Source organism: Uranotaenia lowii, chromosome 3, assembly GCF_029784155.1.
Source record: "Uranotaenia lowii strain MFRU-FL chromosome 3, ASM2978415v1, whole genome shotgun sequence".
Taxonomy (NCBI): Eukaryota; Metazoa; Arthropoda; class Insecta; order Diptera; family Culicidae; genus Uranotaenia; species Uranotaenia lowii.
Window position 1 is genome coordinate 63499889 of NC_073693.1, and position 17644 is coordinate 63517532.

The 17644-nt window shown below is 38.0% G+C and overlaps 1 protein-coding gene across 11 annotated transcripts in view; it reads right to left on the minus strand.

Moving 5' to 3' along the window:
- LOC129757898 (putative sodium-coupled neutral amino acid transporter 11) overlaps positions 1-17644 on the minus strand; it is a 170532-nt gene that overhangs the window by 46501 nt on the left and 106387 nt on the right. For 10 of the 11 annotated variants that reach the window (XM_055755284.1, XM_055755283.1, XM_055755282.1 and 7 more), the window contains exon 4: positions 16924-17118. In XM_055755284.1, the coding sequence (XP_055611259.1) occupies positions 16924-17118 (195 nt within the window). The remainder of the gene's footprint in view (positions 1-16923; positions 17119-17644) is intronic. The other variant, XM_055755285.1, reaches the window with a different exon arrangement.

A 17644-nucleotide genomic window follows, 5' to 3' on the forward strand; every position in this document is an offset into this window, starting at 1 on the left:
TCTCCTTAATAAATTAGAAAAAAAAAACAAACAAAAAAAATACGATCGGCTTCATACGGATACTATATTATTTTATTTTTGCGAGATTTCACTAACATCTTGCTAACAGGAATCTGCGGAAATTTATTAATATTTCGGTTAGATTCCATATACGTGATAATATATATGTGATAATATACGTGAAGTGTAGGTGAGCTTCATGAGGCACAAATTCCTATTAGGATGCGTTCACGTATTTTATTTGAAGAAGCTACTTGAAAATCAATGGGATAAAAGTTATGTGATTTTTCACGCAGCTACTACGTGCAAATTATTTAGCGTGTAACATTCTAATCACAGGATACTGTTAAAAAAATATGTCGTACGAGAACACCCAAGGTTTACAAAAACCAATGAACGTCTCTGAGGTTCTCCATATGCGGGACTCTGATCCAAAAAGTTTATTCTTGCAGCTGGAAATCACATCAAAACCGAAATGCAAAACAATGCAACTCTTTCTTTTACCTAGAGCTTTATATTTACACATCACAAATACAAAGGAAAAGTTTTTGTTGTAGTTCTGAATAATTTGCACACTTCTTCGTCGTTGCTTTCTTTCTATGTAGCTCGGTGTTAACGGTGTGTGAATGTGGAAACGTGTGATGATGGCATTTTACTTTTTTGTCTGACAATACAAGTTTCGCGGCAATTCCTGTGAAAAGTTTTTGTTGAAACAAAGTCTGGAGTTTGTGAACTTAATGCCACACACGAGACGTGGGTAAGCTAAGTAAGTGCATTAAGTTACAGTCGAAAGCTAAATTGCTGCAAGAACCCTTTTCGGTGTGCTGAAGAAGTTTGTGGTTTTTGGAAGGTGCCATGCAAACGATGTACATTTTTTTTGCTGAAAAATGACGTTAGAATATGAGAGAAGTTAAACATCCAGCGATATGAACCAGATGTTGGACTGTTGTTGAGAAAAGTTGTTAAAATTTTCACAGTTTTATTATCCACCAACAATCATTTGGTCTATATTTATACGCGTAAAGTTTTTTCTTGCGAAGATTGATCTCTAACAGAACGAAACCTTATTTATGAGCACAGAATAATCGAATTACTATTTTTTGATAACCCACACATTTTCCAATAATTTTCCCACCCACATCTGTAATGGTTAGTGTTAACAGATGACAATAAAAGCGTACGACGATTGTGTAAATGTTCACAAGAAGTGTAACGACCCATACATATTTTATACCGCCTCTTGTTCTCGTCGCCCACCAAATATAATTGAAATTTGGGAAATCTGACAACTCGCCGACGACGGAAACGTGGGAAACTCCAAAGCAACAACACCCACCCACGCACCCAAACACACACACAACCCCTACGTACCAAGTTGATGACGAAACAGATTGAACACTAAATCAGATATTTAATCACTGTCGAAGCTGCCCGGCGTCTAGCTAGATGGACCCTCGTTATGTGTGGGAACAACTGTTTGGTTATCGAAACAGCAAAACCAATTTAGAGTTTGGGACGAAACTTTTAAAACGGAACATAACCTCAAATAATCCGGACAAGATTGGTTCTGAAAAGGGGCAACAGGATATCGGGTGGCTTTAAAAGTTTTACACAGAAAGGCTCTTTAACTCGTACCGTATGTCAATTTTCAAACTAGGGAGAAGGTGCAATTTGTGAACCGGAAAATCTTGTCTTTGATTAGTAATTTATATTTGGCAACAACTTTAGGCAATCATATTTGAATCATACTACTACTTAATGTTTATCTCGATCACATAAACAAATAAGGTGATTTCATCATAGACCGACATTGAATAGTAGAATTTTGTAGAATTTCAATGAAACTTACACACAGCTTCGGTAACGTTTTTTTTGTGTTTATTAGATTAGCAGTTTTGTTAAATTGGCAGTGTTTCAAACAAATTATTATAACTGTGTCTTATCGAAAATAATTAAAAACAGAAGTTTGTTTGGGAAAGTTGAATTCTAAAATCTCCAAAATACAGTATGAGTCTTAGAATGTTTTATTTAGAACAATAAATCCAACTAAACATTTCTGAATACTATCAGAATATCTCTAGAAAGATTTTGATGTTTGTAGGGATGAGATGAAGGGTATACAGATATTAAATGAAATTTAATAATAATAAAATATTATAATAGTTGTATTCGGCAACACTGAAGATTAATAAAATAAAAAAAATTTCAACGTTTGTTCTTGTGGCAACACAAGGCAAAACAAACAATACCTAAAAATTCAGTCATTGATCTATGCTTTTGAGCGACAGAGGTATCGCTGTGGGTGTGTATGTAAACCGGTCGGCAATAGAAAACAGTTCATAGTTTCCCATTTACCCTCATGCTCATTCTCATGCCTTTCCCAAAGACAAAGAAGGATGAACAAAAAAAAAAACACCCACCAAACGGCAGACCGCCAATGCAGTGCGTGCTTAGTAATCGGCGGTGGCTGAAGGTCGTTTGCTAACCGACTCAGATGGTGCACTGGGTAAGATATCGGTTTGGCAAGCCGAAATGAGATGTTGCAGAGTTCGATTCTCACTATATTTTTTTTTGGGATGAATTATCCAATTGGATAAAAATGGCATTTCGGCCTACTACTTTCAGCCGGTATTAGAGTACAAAAACTTAAATTAATATAAAAATTGTTAACAATATTACATCACAATATCACTGCACTTCTGCACTTACGATTTGTATCGCCGCGTGCTTAATGAATGGCTTTCTTACTTGATTTGAGTCAAATTTGAACCGCTTCCAGCAGCTTGCTTCTTCGTTCCCGGTGTAGTCGTTATGGTTTTTTTGTCGTCGTTTTTGGATTCGTCGTTTTAGTTGCGGATAGTGGCGTCTCTCTTAGTTTGTTAATAATTTAGCTATATATTTTAGAAAGTTCAACCAAATATTGATTGATGTTTACTGGTTTTCCTTTTTTGAGTTCTATGTGTAGTGTTTCTACTGATTTTCGTTTTCCTTCTTGGTATACTCTTTTCTTAAATAGATGCCTCGTCGAAGTTAAACTTTTGGTTCTGTTCTATTGCTACATCACTACAGATAATTTATGAAATACTTCTCACCAACATATATTCTTGGATTGAGCGAAAAAGTTAGTAGAGTTCTGAAAAATCATGACATAATTGCGTCTTCAAACCAATCAACAAAACTAAAACATGTTTATTAACAAAAACGAAGGCCCAAATTTCAAAATAAAAACAGACAAATGTGTTATATTCAATTTCTTGTGAATGCGGAAAAGAATACTTGAGCTTTATTTTGAGTTTGCTATCAACTACGGTCCACCTACGGCGAGATACCGTAATCCGGGGTAAGATTGATCACTTTTGCAATATATCTCGGTTATTTTTTCTGTTAAGGAGAAGGTGGCATGTTTTATATTTTTAAAACCAGTACTGGACTCCTTTGAACGTTAAACATGGATGCAGAAATTTATAAGACTACTTTTAATTTGATTTAAAAATCGTTTTCGTCTCTGTTCAGAATTTGATAATTTGGGGTGACATTGATCAGTCTCTATTTTGACGGCTTTAACGAGTTTTCTTGATCATAAAGGATAGAAAAATTCTTCATAATATTTAAAAATGCTAGTTTATCTTTTTTACCGTGATTTTTAACGTTTTATTTTAAAAATATTTATAATCCAAAAAAGAATTTTGTTGCTGCCTACATTTAGGGGCAAAAAATTTAATAATTTCTAAATAGTTTGAGCTTCAAAATACAAATGAAATTTTACCTTCACTTATTCCTCTAGGCCCTCCTACTATTTCCATTTTCATTTTTACTTCAAAGTTAACGAGTTGATAAGGTTCCTATCCATTTCTCTAAAACGAGCTTACTCTTGGTGTTCGGGCTCGGCCGATGGGGGGTTCGGAATTCGAGGGTTTTCTTCCCGTCTCTAAGTCGACGGCATCCACTAGCAGCAGGAATCCGGGTAAGTCGCCTACACTTAACACACAGCAGCTGATTCACCCGATGGGGGAAGAATTTTGTTTGCACTTCGGTGTACTTTGTATGGGTATCACGGTGCAACTTGATGCAACTATTTTGCCACCACTTAACTAGACCCGATTTCGGATAAACTTGAGATAAGCCGCTTGGTTGGACTTTAGATAAGTACTTTATTGGAACGAAGTGAAAGATCCGTGCGTTCGATTCAATGTTATTTTCTATTCTAACAACTAAAATGGCTTACATTCTATTGTGTGAGTCTCTCTCGGCGAAAGTTCTTATGTTGCGAGAGAGTACATATTAATGCTAGGGTACGTGTACAGAAAGTGGTGTTTGCGAGCAAATGGATTAAAGTGTCAAGTGAACATAAAACTAGACACATATTACAAACAAAAACTTAGATGCTATTTCCTGATCGGTACAGTACCGATCATTCCGGCCACCTTGAAACTGCTGTTTCAACCAATTTCGGACCAATTGATTGCGGGCTCCTCAGTCGGTTGGACCATGCGACACGGTTGGGCCAGGGTACACGGTTGGACCAAGAGACACGATTGGACCCGACATGAACCATCTTTGCGTCGGAAAGGCAGCTGTTCACTACTTCGGCTGGATTCGAAGGCACAACTGGCACGTCGCACATCGAGGAACCTGCTTCGTCTCAACTTAGGCACTGGTGCAGAATCTGTGGACGACAAAAGAGACCCGGTAGAACGAACGGCGTAGAGTAAGGTTAGAGGAACGCTAATCACCTGTTAGCGCCCCTTTAGCGCGTTGAGCAACGTTCGGTGTGCTCTACCGGTCTTAGAAGATTCGGCTTCTGACGTGGCTTGGTGCATGGCGATGAATGCTCGGTGACGATATAGCAATAATGTAGGAAAGGATCTGTAATCGACAAAGAACCGGTAGATCGAACAAGAAAATGTGACAATTTGGAACGCTAATCACCTATTAGCGCTCGACATGCGCAGTGAGTCACATTCGGCGTGCTCTGCCGGTCTTTGTAGATTGATCTCGATGAAAATACCGCAAATGGGTGAAATTAGTAGAACATGGATCTGTAAGCAACAAAGACCCGGTAGATCGAACGGTTGGAGTAAAGTTATAGGAACGCTAATCACCTTTTAGCGCTCTATAAGCGCGTTGAGCACGTTCGGCGTGCTCTACCGGTCTTTGTAGCTTTGTACTAGTTGTCGGGGGTTGTCACGTTGACCTGTTGACTGCTGGCGGTGAATAAGATGACAATCTCGCTTGGCTGACTGAATGACTCCATCTCGACCTTGATGAAGTCTTGTAGAGCGATCGAGTGGCCGTGAGGTGGCGGAACAGGGCCAGTTTTCCAATAACGACGATTGCCATGCAGGGTTTTCGGGGAAGTTGGAGGAATGTAGATACCTGGACAGTTCACTAGCTGTGATGTGCACTTCCGGAACGCGTCTCCTACTGAGCCCATCAGTATCCTTCTGGATAGCAGTTAACCGATTAGCAGCAATAGTTCTCCAACGATGTCGTGGCGGCTTTGGTATGCGGAATTCCGTTGGCAGGACAGGTGCGCATAACCCCAGACAGGTAACTGACGGCTGCTTGGCTAAAGGGACAAAGTAGCAGCAGGATTCACAGGCAGCGTCTTCTCCTTTGTCGTTGACCTTAGCGGCGCTTGAAGGCGTGTTGGACAGCTGACTGTGTTGAGCGACGGAACCGACGAGCAGCGTATCGTTGAGCGCGTATCTTGAATTGGGCTCACAGGATGCGTCGAATACCACGCGTTCATTGGTGGTTTTGCTGGCTTCCTTGAGCACCGGGTGATGTGGCAGATAGCAGTGTGGTTTGTCGTCAACAGAATCGATGCGGTGCCTTTTTCCGGGCTGAGCGTGACTTCCAGGGATTTTGTGGTGTGCATTTCTGGTGGAGTTACGTTGTGTGGCCTTCGTGTTCGAATCTCCAAGGGTGGTTTTAGGATTATTGGGCCGGGAATGGCGGGCGACGGATCCTTTTTCGTGGATTTGAGTGGTGGAGGGTTCAGCTTCCGTTCTCAGGCTCCCATCGGCGGTTTCCATTGGCCGGAACTCCCCAGGGATCGTTTCTCGGGTTTGATCAACGGTGGAGAGGAAGCACGCTCGCGGTGCGGTGGTGGAGCTGGAATCCACTTTGCCAGAAACTGTCCAGCCAAAGAGGGTGTCCACCAAAAACGGAGAATTATCACCAAGAGAGTGGCGTACGCCTGTGTGGAACTCGTGGTAACATTCTCCACCGATGATTATGTCGATTGTTGCTGGAACGTGGAACTGAGGATCCGCCAATGGAACCTTTGGCATTTTCCAGGCAGTTGTATCGATCGGGAATGTGGGAAGATGGGAGGTTGGCTTCTTCATGACGAGGAAATCGAGTGTGGTGGAGAAGTCGCTGTTCCTGGATATGATCTTGGCAGCTAACTTGTGCTTGATACGCTTGACTGACTCTCCAATTCCGGCAACTGCGATGTCCACGGGACTTTGACGGGTGGCGAGCTCGTTCGCCAGCTTCTTGGTGATGAAATTTGACATCGCTGCAGAATCAAGTAGAGCTCGTGCTTGGATCTTTCTGCCGTATCGGTCGACTACTAACAGCGAGACTGTCTCCAAGAGAACGGTTGAATCAGAATGCACGGAAAGATTTACTGTTGGGGGGCTAAGCAATCTACTGGGGCCTGGATTCGCTTGTACGGGATGTGGTTCCTCAGTAGAGAGTTGCTCTAGATGTGATATTTGGTGGTCGTGCAACATGGTGTGGTGTTTTGCTTGACAAATCCTGCACAGAAACTTAGATTTGCAGGATGTTGCCCGGTGGTTTGCGCGAAAGCAATTCCAGCAAAGACTGTGCTGTGTCACAAACTCTCGCCGTTGGGAGCTTGATAGGTTCGAAAATGCTGGACATTGGTGAAGCGGATGTGTTCTCAAACAACAGTGGCATGGCGAAGTACTGGATTGAGTTTCGGACGTAGCTGTGTTCACGACAGATCGGATGGGAACTGGTTTCTTCGTGATTTGTCCGGCCACCTTGAAAACGGTGGGCACTGAGGAACGATGCTGGAGATCGCTGTCCACGGATTTCAACATCCGGACCTGGTGGATGAGAAACTCGATGAGCTCGTCGTATTTCACCTCGTCCTTCTGTCGAGTATCTTGCTCCCATGCACGAATCGTCGCCGAATCCAACTTGTTTGACAGGATGAAGATGAGCGGAGTGTCCCAATGCTCGATCGGTTCGCCTAACTTCCCCAGAGCCTTAACGTGTCGCTGGAAATCATCAACCAGTGTGTTGAGGTCTTGGGCTGACTCATACTGGATCGGTGGAAGGTTGTACAGGCCTCGAAACAGCTCCTTTCTGAGGAATCGCTTGTTATCGTAACGCTTCTTAAGCGCGTCCCACGTCGACGAATAATTATCGGCTTGGATATCCACAGACTCGAACGGTTTTCTTGCCTCTCCTTCCAACGACTGCAACAGATACTGCAGCTTGTTGACGATCGGTATGTCCTCGTTGCAGTGGATCATCGAGAGAAAGTTATCACGGAATGAGATCCAGCGCGATTCATCTCCACTAAACTTCGGCAAATCGATTTTTGGCAGACGATGATGAAAGCTGGAAGACATGCTATGAGAAGCCGATGCGTGGATGATCGTCGAACTCAACGGATGCTCCCTACTCTCCAGTTTGGACAGCAAAAAACCCTTCGCCCTGCAGAATCGATCCTCAAAATCAGCACGGAATTCCAGGTGTGTTTCAAACCGTTCTTCGCTGTCACCCATCTCGATGTCGTTCTGCACGTTCAAGAAGAGTTCGTTGCACTTGTTGAGCGCCTCCAAACGTACCGCAACCTGGCAACAATCCCGTTCATAGGTGAAATCCGCTACGAACTTCTCCACCACATCTCGTTCAGCACACGCTCGTCGTCTCGTCAGAAGGTCCGCTGCTAACTTTTTCTCCGCCTTGCTAGCCATCACTCAACACCACTCAAATCACACTTAAAAACACCAAAACGACCGTAAATGCCACCAATGATTGACTTTTCGGATGTGTTTTATAAATAAAAATCGCCAAAATATTTTTATTTAGAGTATGTTGCTATCCTTTTGAGCGGTACTGTAGTCAGCAACTTGTATTTACGTAACCCAGCAATGTTACAATCGCCACAAAATAAACAGGCAAAGGGATTTTGATTTTTTCCAAAAATCCAATTTTTTAAGTGACGCTATACTTTTGTACGATACTGTTGTCTAGCCACTTGCCTCTATGGGTCTCGCTATAATGCTTCACAGTGTCTCAGTGACCACTGGAAGTGAATTCCAATTTTTCCAAAAACTTTCAAATTTGTAAGTGCCGATATAATTTTGACCGACACTGTAAAGTGCACCACCCTAAATGCACTTGCAATTCGCCGTAGAACTGACTTTTAGTCACAAAATGCAATTTCGTAAAAAAAAGTTATTTAATTTTTACTTGTTTCTAAACTTTTGCACTGTACTGTGTTGTAAAACTTTTGTACTGAAGTGTAATTCGCAGTTTGTTTTGATCCACAATCAATCATCAAATTCTATTGTAAGTGCCGTATCGAACAATTTGTATAGTGATATCGGTGCGATTTTCGCTGGCCAAGTGAATAATTAGGCCGTAATAGTTTGTCCACGGTGAGAAAATCACAAGTTGGCCTACCTTGGGTGTGGATTTGCTACAAACCACAACTGCTATGGCGCTCGGAAGATGGCGATTGATGATCTCCTCTGCTGGTCCAGATGAGCTTCCTGTCCTCGAATCCGGCTTCGAAGGACCAAATGTTCGGGCTCGGCCGATGGGGGGTTCGGAATTCGAGGGTTTTCTTCCCGTCTCTAAGTCGACGGCATCCACTAGCAGCAGGAATCCGGGTAAGTCGCCTACACTTAACACACAGCAGCTGATTCACCCGATGGGGGAAGAATTTTGTTTGCACTTCGGTGTACTTTGTATGGGTATCACGGTGCAACTTGATGCAACTATTTTGCCACCACTTAACTAGACCCGATTTCGGATAAACTTGAGATAAGCCGCTTGGTTGGACTTTAGATAAGTACTTTATTGGAACGAAGTGAAAGATCCGTGCGTTCGATTCAATGTTATTTTCTATTCTAACAACTAAAATGGCTTACATTCTATTGTGTGAGTCTCTCTCGGCGAAAGTTCTTATGTTGCGAGAGAGTACATATTAATGCTAGGGTACGTGTACAGAAAGTGGTGTTTGCGAGCAAATGGATTAAAGTGTCAAGTGAACATAAAACTAGACACATATTACAAACAAAAACTTAGATGCTATTTCCTGATCGGTACAGTACCGATCACTTGGAAAATGTCCTTATTTTTTAAATATAAAAAAATTATCATTAAATGACTATAAAATAGCACTATAACTACTCATATATAAAGAAAAAAGTTGTTGTTTCTCATTAAACAACCCGTTTGCTTCTAAATGCTTTTTGGCATCATCAGGAGAGACAATTTAAAATATTGAAATTAAATTTTTACTTGCAGGAAAAAAAATTCAAATACAAACATAATTTGAAAATTCAAATCATGGACTGAGTTTTCGATGATAATGTGGATAAAATAATTGTTGGTCAAATTTACCCCAGTGATCAATATTACCCCGTTTTACGGTAATCAACATTGCACAATGATCCAAATGGAAGACTGCGGGGAAAAAGCAATACAATCTCAGTGTACAGTTTTGCGAATCTCATACTTTCAATTAATCAAGAACGACGCCGGCCATGTCCGTGTAGTCGTTAAGGGGAAAGAGAATGCAGCATATGTGACAAGGGATCGAAATCAAGAGAGAATTCTTTGCATTTGGAGTGGTATTGATCAAAATTCCACAAATTGCAACAATTTGCAACAATAAGCACATTTTCACGCTCTCTGAGCACTGGTTTCTCTCAGTTGAACTCAAACCTTCTAGTTTTCTCTAACAAATTTCCACAAATTACCACAAATTCAATCACTGGCTGCCCAATTTGTGTGATCATTGACAAATTTTCTCCCTTTATTTCAGTTTTCCATTTGAAACTTTTACTTTCAATCTCCTAAAATGCCTAAATCTCCTGTTGAAACTCCTGAAGATCCTTTCTACGTAAACGCTTATTGATACTGTCTTGAACCATATAAGGTTCTGGTTCTGGTAAAACGAGAAAAATATTTCTTGTTAAGACTCGTAAAATTCAAATATCTTTTCTAAAAGCCCACATACAATATATATTTTTCATCAGTCCATCTATAAGGAAGTTATGAATTTTCTTTGACAAGAGCTAAAAATTTTTGAAGTTTTTGGTTTTTTTTTTTCTAAATTTGTTCAAATTAAAAAAAATACATTTCAACATTAAATCAAATCTGATGATAATCACGCAATTTTCTACTCGCATGATTCTAACTTCTTTTTATTTTGATAAAGATTTTCTTGTTGTTTTTAATTCAGCATTTTTAAGAAATATCTGTGTTTCAAAAGTATTTTTTTTTGTTTTTTGTTTATATTGTGTTTTCCAAATGTCAGCTACAATGTCAAAAGTTAATATCAAGTTGAATGATAACTATGTTTGAACTTTTTTTTAAAGCTTGGAAATTAACTGATATTTATAACTGATTCCCTCTTGGACCTCTTGGACAAATAAAGTTTTTCAGTATATCACAAATTAATCGATCAGCTTTCATTGATTCTTCTTTTCAATGAACACTTTCTACCTGGTTTTCAATATTGATTAGGGATTAGTGTTAAAACGGATACTATAAAAATTATTGGAATATTTTTCAGAACTGGAAGAACTTGCTGTTTTATTTTAAAGAAAACTGAAACTGAATGCAGAATTTTTAACGATGAATGTTTTCTGGAAAATACTTTTTAATAATAAAAAATTCAAGAAAGTCATGTACCCGAAACGTAACGCGGAACAAACGAACTGCCCTACCAACCGATGAATATCAAAGTTTAAAAAGATATAGGTAAAGATACTCAGCTCGTGATGAATTTTCCGCAGTTTTAGACTTTTTAGCTTTTGATAGATTTTCCTCAAATCCTTGTGCATCTTCTAAATGTCGTAACGTTTGACGGTATCCATCGGAAGTGTGATAACATCCCCTTCGGCTTCCTCTTAAGATTTTCACATATCCGGTTCGTTTTCAAAACAGATGGATGGCAAGCAACTCCTGATGTGCACTGAACCTAACAAGATTTTTTTTTTAATTTTTTCATTTTTTATCACAAATCATTAAATTAATTTTAGGTATTTTGACAGGAGAAAAATGTTTTCGCTGCTAACTAAAACAAGACCTACTTCGAACTCTGTGGATGCGGAAAAGAATACTGTAGTCAAACATCTCGAACTCTGGAAAAAAACGTATTGAAAATCATAAAACGAGTCTCAAACAACTGACACATCATGCAACAGAACAGAACCATAAGTTTAACTTCGACAAGGCATATAATCTAGAATAAGGTTGCCAGAATTTTTTCAGCACGTATCCGGGCCGGGCAAACCGAGCAGTTTTTATATAAAAACCTGGCAGAATCCGGACATTCGATTTCAAATTGACGACCATAAATCCGGGCAATATCCAGGCAAATTTTGTCAAAACTCAGAAATTTCTCAACAAATATCAAGAAATTTTTTTTTTCTTCATCAAAACTCATCGATTGATTTTAAACCGTATTTTAAGCTTCCAAAAAACCTTTCATGATTATGTTCATAAAACTTGCTCAAAAAATTTCGTTTTGAAGGTGTTTGTTGTTTTTTTTTGTTCAACTCTCCAAATAAAGTAAATAAATCCGGGCAAAATTTTCAATGAAATCCGGGCAACCGGGCCGGGCCGGACTGTTCTTAAATTCAGTATCAAATATCTTGGCAAACCCGGATAAAACCTGGCAATCTGGCAACCTTATTCTAGAAAGAGTAAACCAAGAAGAAAAACGAAAAAAAGCTGAAACAGTACACATAAAACTCAAAAAAGAAAATAAAAACAGTAAACATCAAGCAAAATTTGATTGAAATTTTTAAAATATATAGCTCAATTATTAAAAAACTAAGAGAGACGCCACAAGCGCATTTTCGGCACATAAATTGCTTGATAGGCACTGGATTTTTGCAACCTCGTCTATGGGTGTAGACATCCACAATACTAAACGACTTTCGGTTAAAATATAATCAGAGATAGTGATGTATTTTCACGACAGTATTTAAAAAAAAATTATCAGAAAAATTTTCGAGATGATGGATAATTTTAGAGAAAAGGAGAAAAGAACATATCATGAATTTCTCGAAAAAGATATAACGGCTCACTGGCAGGACTTGAACCCGCAATCTCTGCTTCAGTAGAACGGCGCACTGGCCAATCACACCACGGTGAACGTGATGTAATCGCTCGACGCGAGTTGAGCTCTATTGGTCGACTGCTGGACCTTTCTTCCATCGATACACTCCATGTATGGGGCCGTTCACTAATTACGTAAGCACTATTTTGGAAATTTTCAACCCTCCCTCCCCCCCTGGTAAGAAAAAGTAAGATTTTTCTTAAAGCCCCCACCCCCCCTAGTAAGATCTTACGTTTTTTTTTATTCTTTGAGAAATGGACACGTTTTTTTTCAAAAATTGCTTGAAAATATTAAAAATGAGACAATGAAATGTCATAAACGATTAAAGAAACATTATTCAAGACGTAGCATGTTTGAGGTAACAATAATCTTCAATAATTTTCCTCAATCAAATAAACAATATAAAATCTAAATTTCGATTTAAAAAAAGAGATCAGGTTATCACAAGGTACCATAAAAAATGTTATGTTTATCACCTGAAAATCATAAAAATCTTTAAAAAAATATCATTTGATACTTCCTACTAGAATTGGGGCAAAAATAATTAACGACAATCTCGTTGCCAACTAACCTCTAAGCTCAGACTCATTCAGCGGTAAGCGATAAAGTTTTAGGATTTTTTTGGTAAATCGTTTGTAAAATTTAGAGTTAGTAGTGTCTATCACTGAAAAAACTGTCTAGAAATTCATTATTTAAAGAGCCTTATATTGATTTTAAAAGTTTTTTTCTGGATGAAGTCATTTCCGAAATATGATGGATTCAAATCGTGGTATAACAACGCGCCATTTTCCTTTTTCGTTTCTATAAATTTCTCAATTATAAAGATTGTTATGATCAAAAGCGAAAAGCGACGATCTTTTTTAATAATGTGATTTAGTATTTTTAAGGCATGTTGGTTTGAATTGGTCCTCTATAAATTTTATAGAATCTGCAATTTTTTTTTATTAATTCAAAGACATTAAAAGATAAATAACATAACATAAAAATTAACCAACAAATAGGTAGTGAGTAAAAAAAACCTGAGTAATATGGTTTCATATGGATGTGGCTGTGATGAATTTTTAATATAACATTTCTTACGTAAGATTTTTGGAAACCCCTCCTACCCTCCTAGTAAGAGATCGTAAGCAAATGTGAAACCCCCCCACCCCCCCTATGTGCTTACGCAATTAGTGAACAGCCCCTATATCTCGCATGTGTTCTTGCCTCTTATTGGTCTCTCTTGATTCTCTATCATCACCCATCGACTTGGGATTTAAATTTGCCCGTAGCAGCAATGACCGAGGCAATCGGTCATGTACACACAAAAAAAGCATAGTAAAACAAATAAATCCGTGGTTTAAATGAACAACTGGCAACCATATTTTTGAGTCAAATATGTTTTGTTGTTCATAATACCTTACGCATAGCAATTTTTTTAGCTGCGCATAGTAAATTCGACTGCGTTTTAGTGAAATTGTCAATGAAATGATGCATTGTTTTACTTCGTGCCTAGTAAAATTGATATGTTTCATTATGGAATTAGTATGTGCTTTGATAAAGATTAGGAAAAGTAAGGAGCTTGATTTAAATAGTAGAATTACTATGTATGTTTGTTTGTTTATTTGCATGCATGCATTAATACATTATTTAAAACACTAAAATTCACACTTCCGACACACGTCGGTCAATGTTAGTGTGTTCTCCCGATGCTCTGGAAAGATTTGTTTGTTTACTAATGGGTTTGATGATTAATGATCCTGAATTAGTATAAACAACAAGAATGTTTACCATAGTAAAATTATCATACGCACTGATGTTTTTGAGTCAAATATGTTTTGTTCTCAAAAGTACCATGTGCGTAGTATTCTGTTGATATGAATTGGTGCCACAATGTCCAAATTACTATGCGGACGCTAGTTGTAATAGAAATTATGATGAAATCATCATGACCATAGTATTTTCGACAAAAAACATTGACAGTTATCGAAAATTACCAGGTACATAGTAATTTCAATAATGTTTCATATGTATTTTTTCAAAATTGATGTTATAATTTGCGTGGTTGAAAATAGTATAACGCAGAAATGGTAAAATTATCATGACAACGTCTTTGGAATAGCAACGCAATTTTTTTCCGTGTACGCGCTCGGTTAAAATCCCGAGTCCACCGAAAAAATCGGTATTCGGTTTACAAATTCGAAAAATTGATATAAATACCGATTATTTCGAAGCTTTTAAAACGAAGTTTTCGAAAGAATATTGAAAAACAAAAATAGCTTGTTTGATAGTATCGCGATTTTAGAACATCATATTTTCTGTTAAAGAGTCAGTCCCCGGCGCGTTTATTTTATTATGCACTTTAACCACTATTTAGTTATTTAGTATTTTTATGCTACTTAACTATACACACATATCTGAAAGGGAACAGCATTTCTGGTGCCTATGTTTAAATAACTTATTTTGGAAGATGTTGGCGTCCTCCTTTCATTTTATTTATGGTTTTCAAAATATCAAAAATGTTGATTACAGAGTGAAAACCTTTATTCTCAGAATATTTGTAATGTGTTTTAGCTTTGCCGAAAAAGTAGCCACATTTATTTAAATTTTTTTTATCTATTTTCAAAAGTTATCTAAAAAAAAAAAAAGAACAGACAATTGAAACTAAATGAATATTAGGAATCAGCGCCCTAAAATTAATCAAAATCAGCCTTTATTTTTTCCATTTTGATTTTTTAAAAATTTTGTTGACTTGTGCTATTTATCACGCGCATGCACTTATCTGGGTTCCTAAGTTTTATACATACAACTTTAAGATATCAAATCGATTGTACATCCTATAAAATTGCTGTGTATGAACATACGTTTCGATCCAATAATTGCAAACACATTCGTGTAATAAAAAGTTTAAAAATTGGAATCCATGTTTCATGCAATGCATAATAAGGTCAGTATCCCAAAAACACGGAACGGTTAATATGGGACGACCCCTATGGTCGACTTTTATGGTCGATCCCTGGCAAAAAATTTAATCCCTGAGATCGATTTTCCGTCCTTTAAAACATTCATGTTAAAGTTTTCATCTCAATCCGATGTAGAATATTGTCAATTTTGCCAAAAGAGTGTTTATATTTTATGGACGACACTCTTCAAAGGGATCATCCGAAAATCTAAATATATTTTTCATGTTTTCTGGTCCTAATGAGAAACCAGTCCAAAATTCAGATCTTAACACATGATTGCATATAAAGCATACAAAAGCATCTGAACACATTAAGCACCGCGAATATCTAAATTAAAGCCTGAAAATAACGAAATTCAGCATTTTTTTTATCTCAGAAACCACTGGAACAAAGTTTACAAATATTGTTCCTCTGAGTTTCTAAAAGTATTGTTCTGAATTTCGTAGAATAAAATTTCATTCAAATAAATAGATTCATAACATTTAAGCTATGCTTCTTAATTTAGCACACTAGCGTACAATGATTCTCGGTCTATGGCGACCTTCATTTTACAACTTTTGTCGTAACGGATTGTTGATTTTTGACGAATCATTTTTCAGATTGCTTGAGTCCGTTTTCAAAGAGTTTTTTTTCCTTGAAGCTCAGTTTTCGTATCGGCAAATCCAATAAAATTTTAAGATTTAATTTTTTGTAGTTTTGTGTACGAAATCTCCTAACTTGAATCGAAATAAATGATAATAAAATAATGTAACAATTCTAAATACTGTTGAATTGCTCATCTTTCCATATTCAAGGATTTTGCTATATTTTTAAATTTTCAGTATTTTTAAAATTTGTCAAACAAAGAAAAAATTGTCTAAGCAAATCCCATCTTGAAATTCAAACCCAACTCTCAACAAATTTTAAGGTGACCTTACACATCTTGGCAAAATAAATAACCCCTCAGCGGATCAGGTTTTATTTGCTTGCTGCCCTCTTGTCGTTAGAAGCCTTGATTTGCGGCTTATGTACTTTATTTCGCCAACCAGCAGCCGGCTAGCACTGGCACCGTTCCGTTATCCTTTGGGCCGCGGGCATCCAGAAACGGAACGATTTATTTAGATCTCGGACCGGTTGTTTGGTCCCCACCTTCCAAAAGCCCCGGGGATGATGGGGCGGGAGCTTTTCCGTTTTCCGCTTTCGGTAGAGGTATTTGACGTAGGGATTAGATTTCAAAAGTGCTTTTTCATGGTTTCACACCTACGATTTTTTTTCTCTTGTCTGTGTGTGAAACAATCCACTTGGCACTCGGTTTGGTCAAAAGTTGTTTCTTGGAAAATAGGAAAAAAAGGAATTCGATAAACCGCTTTTTTGCTGAAGTGTTTGATAAAAACATCAACGCAAAAATTTTAACTTCCAGAAGTTGATTGGGTTTTGGTTGTTTTTTTTTAACGAAGATCTGAAGGAAGGTTAACTTGGCTTTAAATTGGTAGTGTAAATTGAGAACTTAAACATATTCGACTATGTACTCTGATGCATGTCTTAAAAATGTAAGCTCATAACAGGCAAATTATTTAGACCAATTTACCGGGTCACTCAGGCCCGGAATCCCCCTGAAGTTATTCAACCTGCCCTCCCCCTTAACTTACTTACCATCAGAATGAGCGAGTAGTCCGTTATCACGGCGACGGTAACCAGCAGGAAGAGTCCCAGCCCGAATCCGGCCCGGTGGAGCGCGTAGGGAATGCCAATTACGCCACTTCCGACAATCGAGTTGATGTAATTGAAGGATGCCTGCGGGAGCGAAGAAAGTGCTTCATCGTCCGTCGTGCCCTGCTGATTGTTCTGCTGAAAGTGAAAAAAATGGAAAAAATTGGAAAAGGAGAAAAGTTTAAAGAACGATAATCAAGTTAATAAAATCACTTTGGAAATATTTAGATTTTTTGAAGAGTGGAACATAGGAGAAAACATAGGAAACTCATTGAAATTTTATTGATTTTTCTTTCGAAAAAAAAAAAAAAAATCAATGAATAGAAAACACCCACTTGAGAGTCAATCAAAGCATGGGAAAGTGATCCTAAATTGTTTACGAGATGACTTATCAGCAGCAACAACAGTTGACCGGAAACAAATTTGGGCCACTTGAGGGTTAACCACAAGATCCCAGACAACCGTAACCGAAAACCTACAAAGGTTAGACTTTGAATCAAAACTAATGGTTTCCATCACTGTCAATGTTGTGTTCCTTCACAGCAGTTGAAAAGTCCGGTTTCCGGTCCCAGAATTTTCTTTCCTCATTCAAACAAACCTTTCTCATTTGTCTTTTCAAAGAGATTCACTTTCACCAGGAAAATAGGCTGTGTCTTTTGGCAAA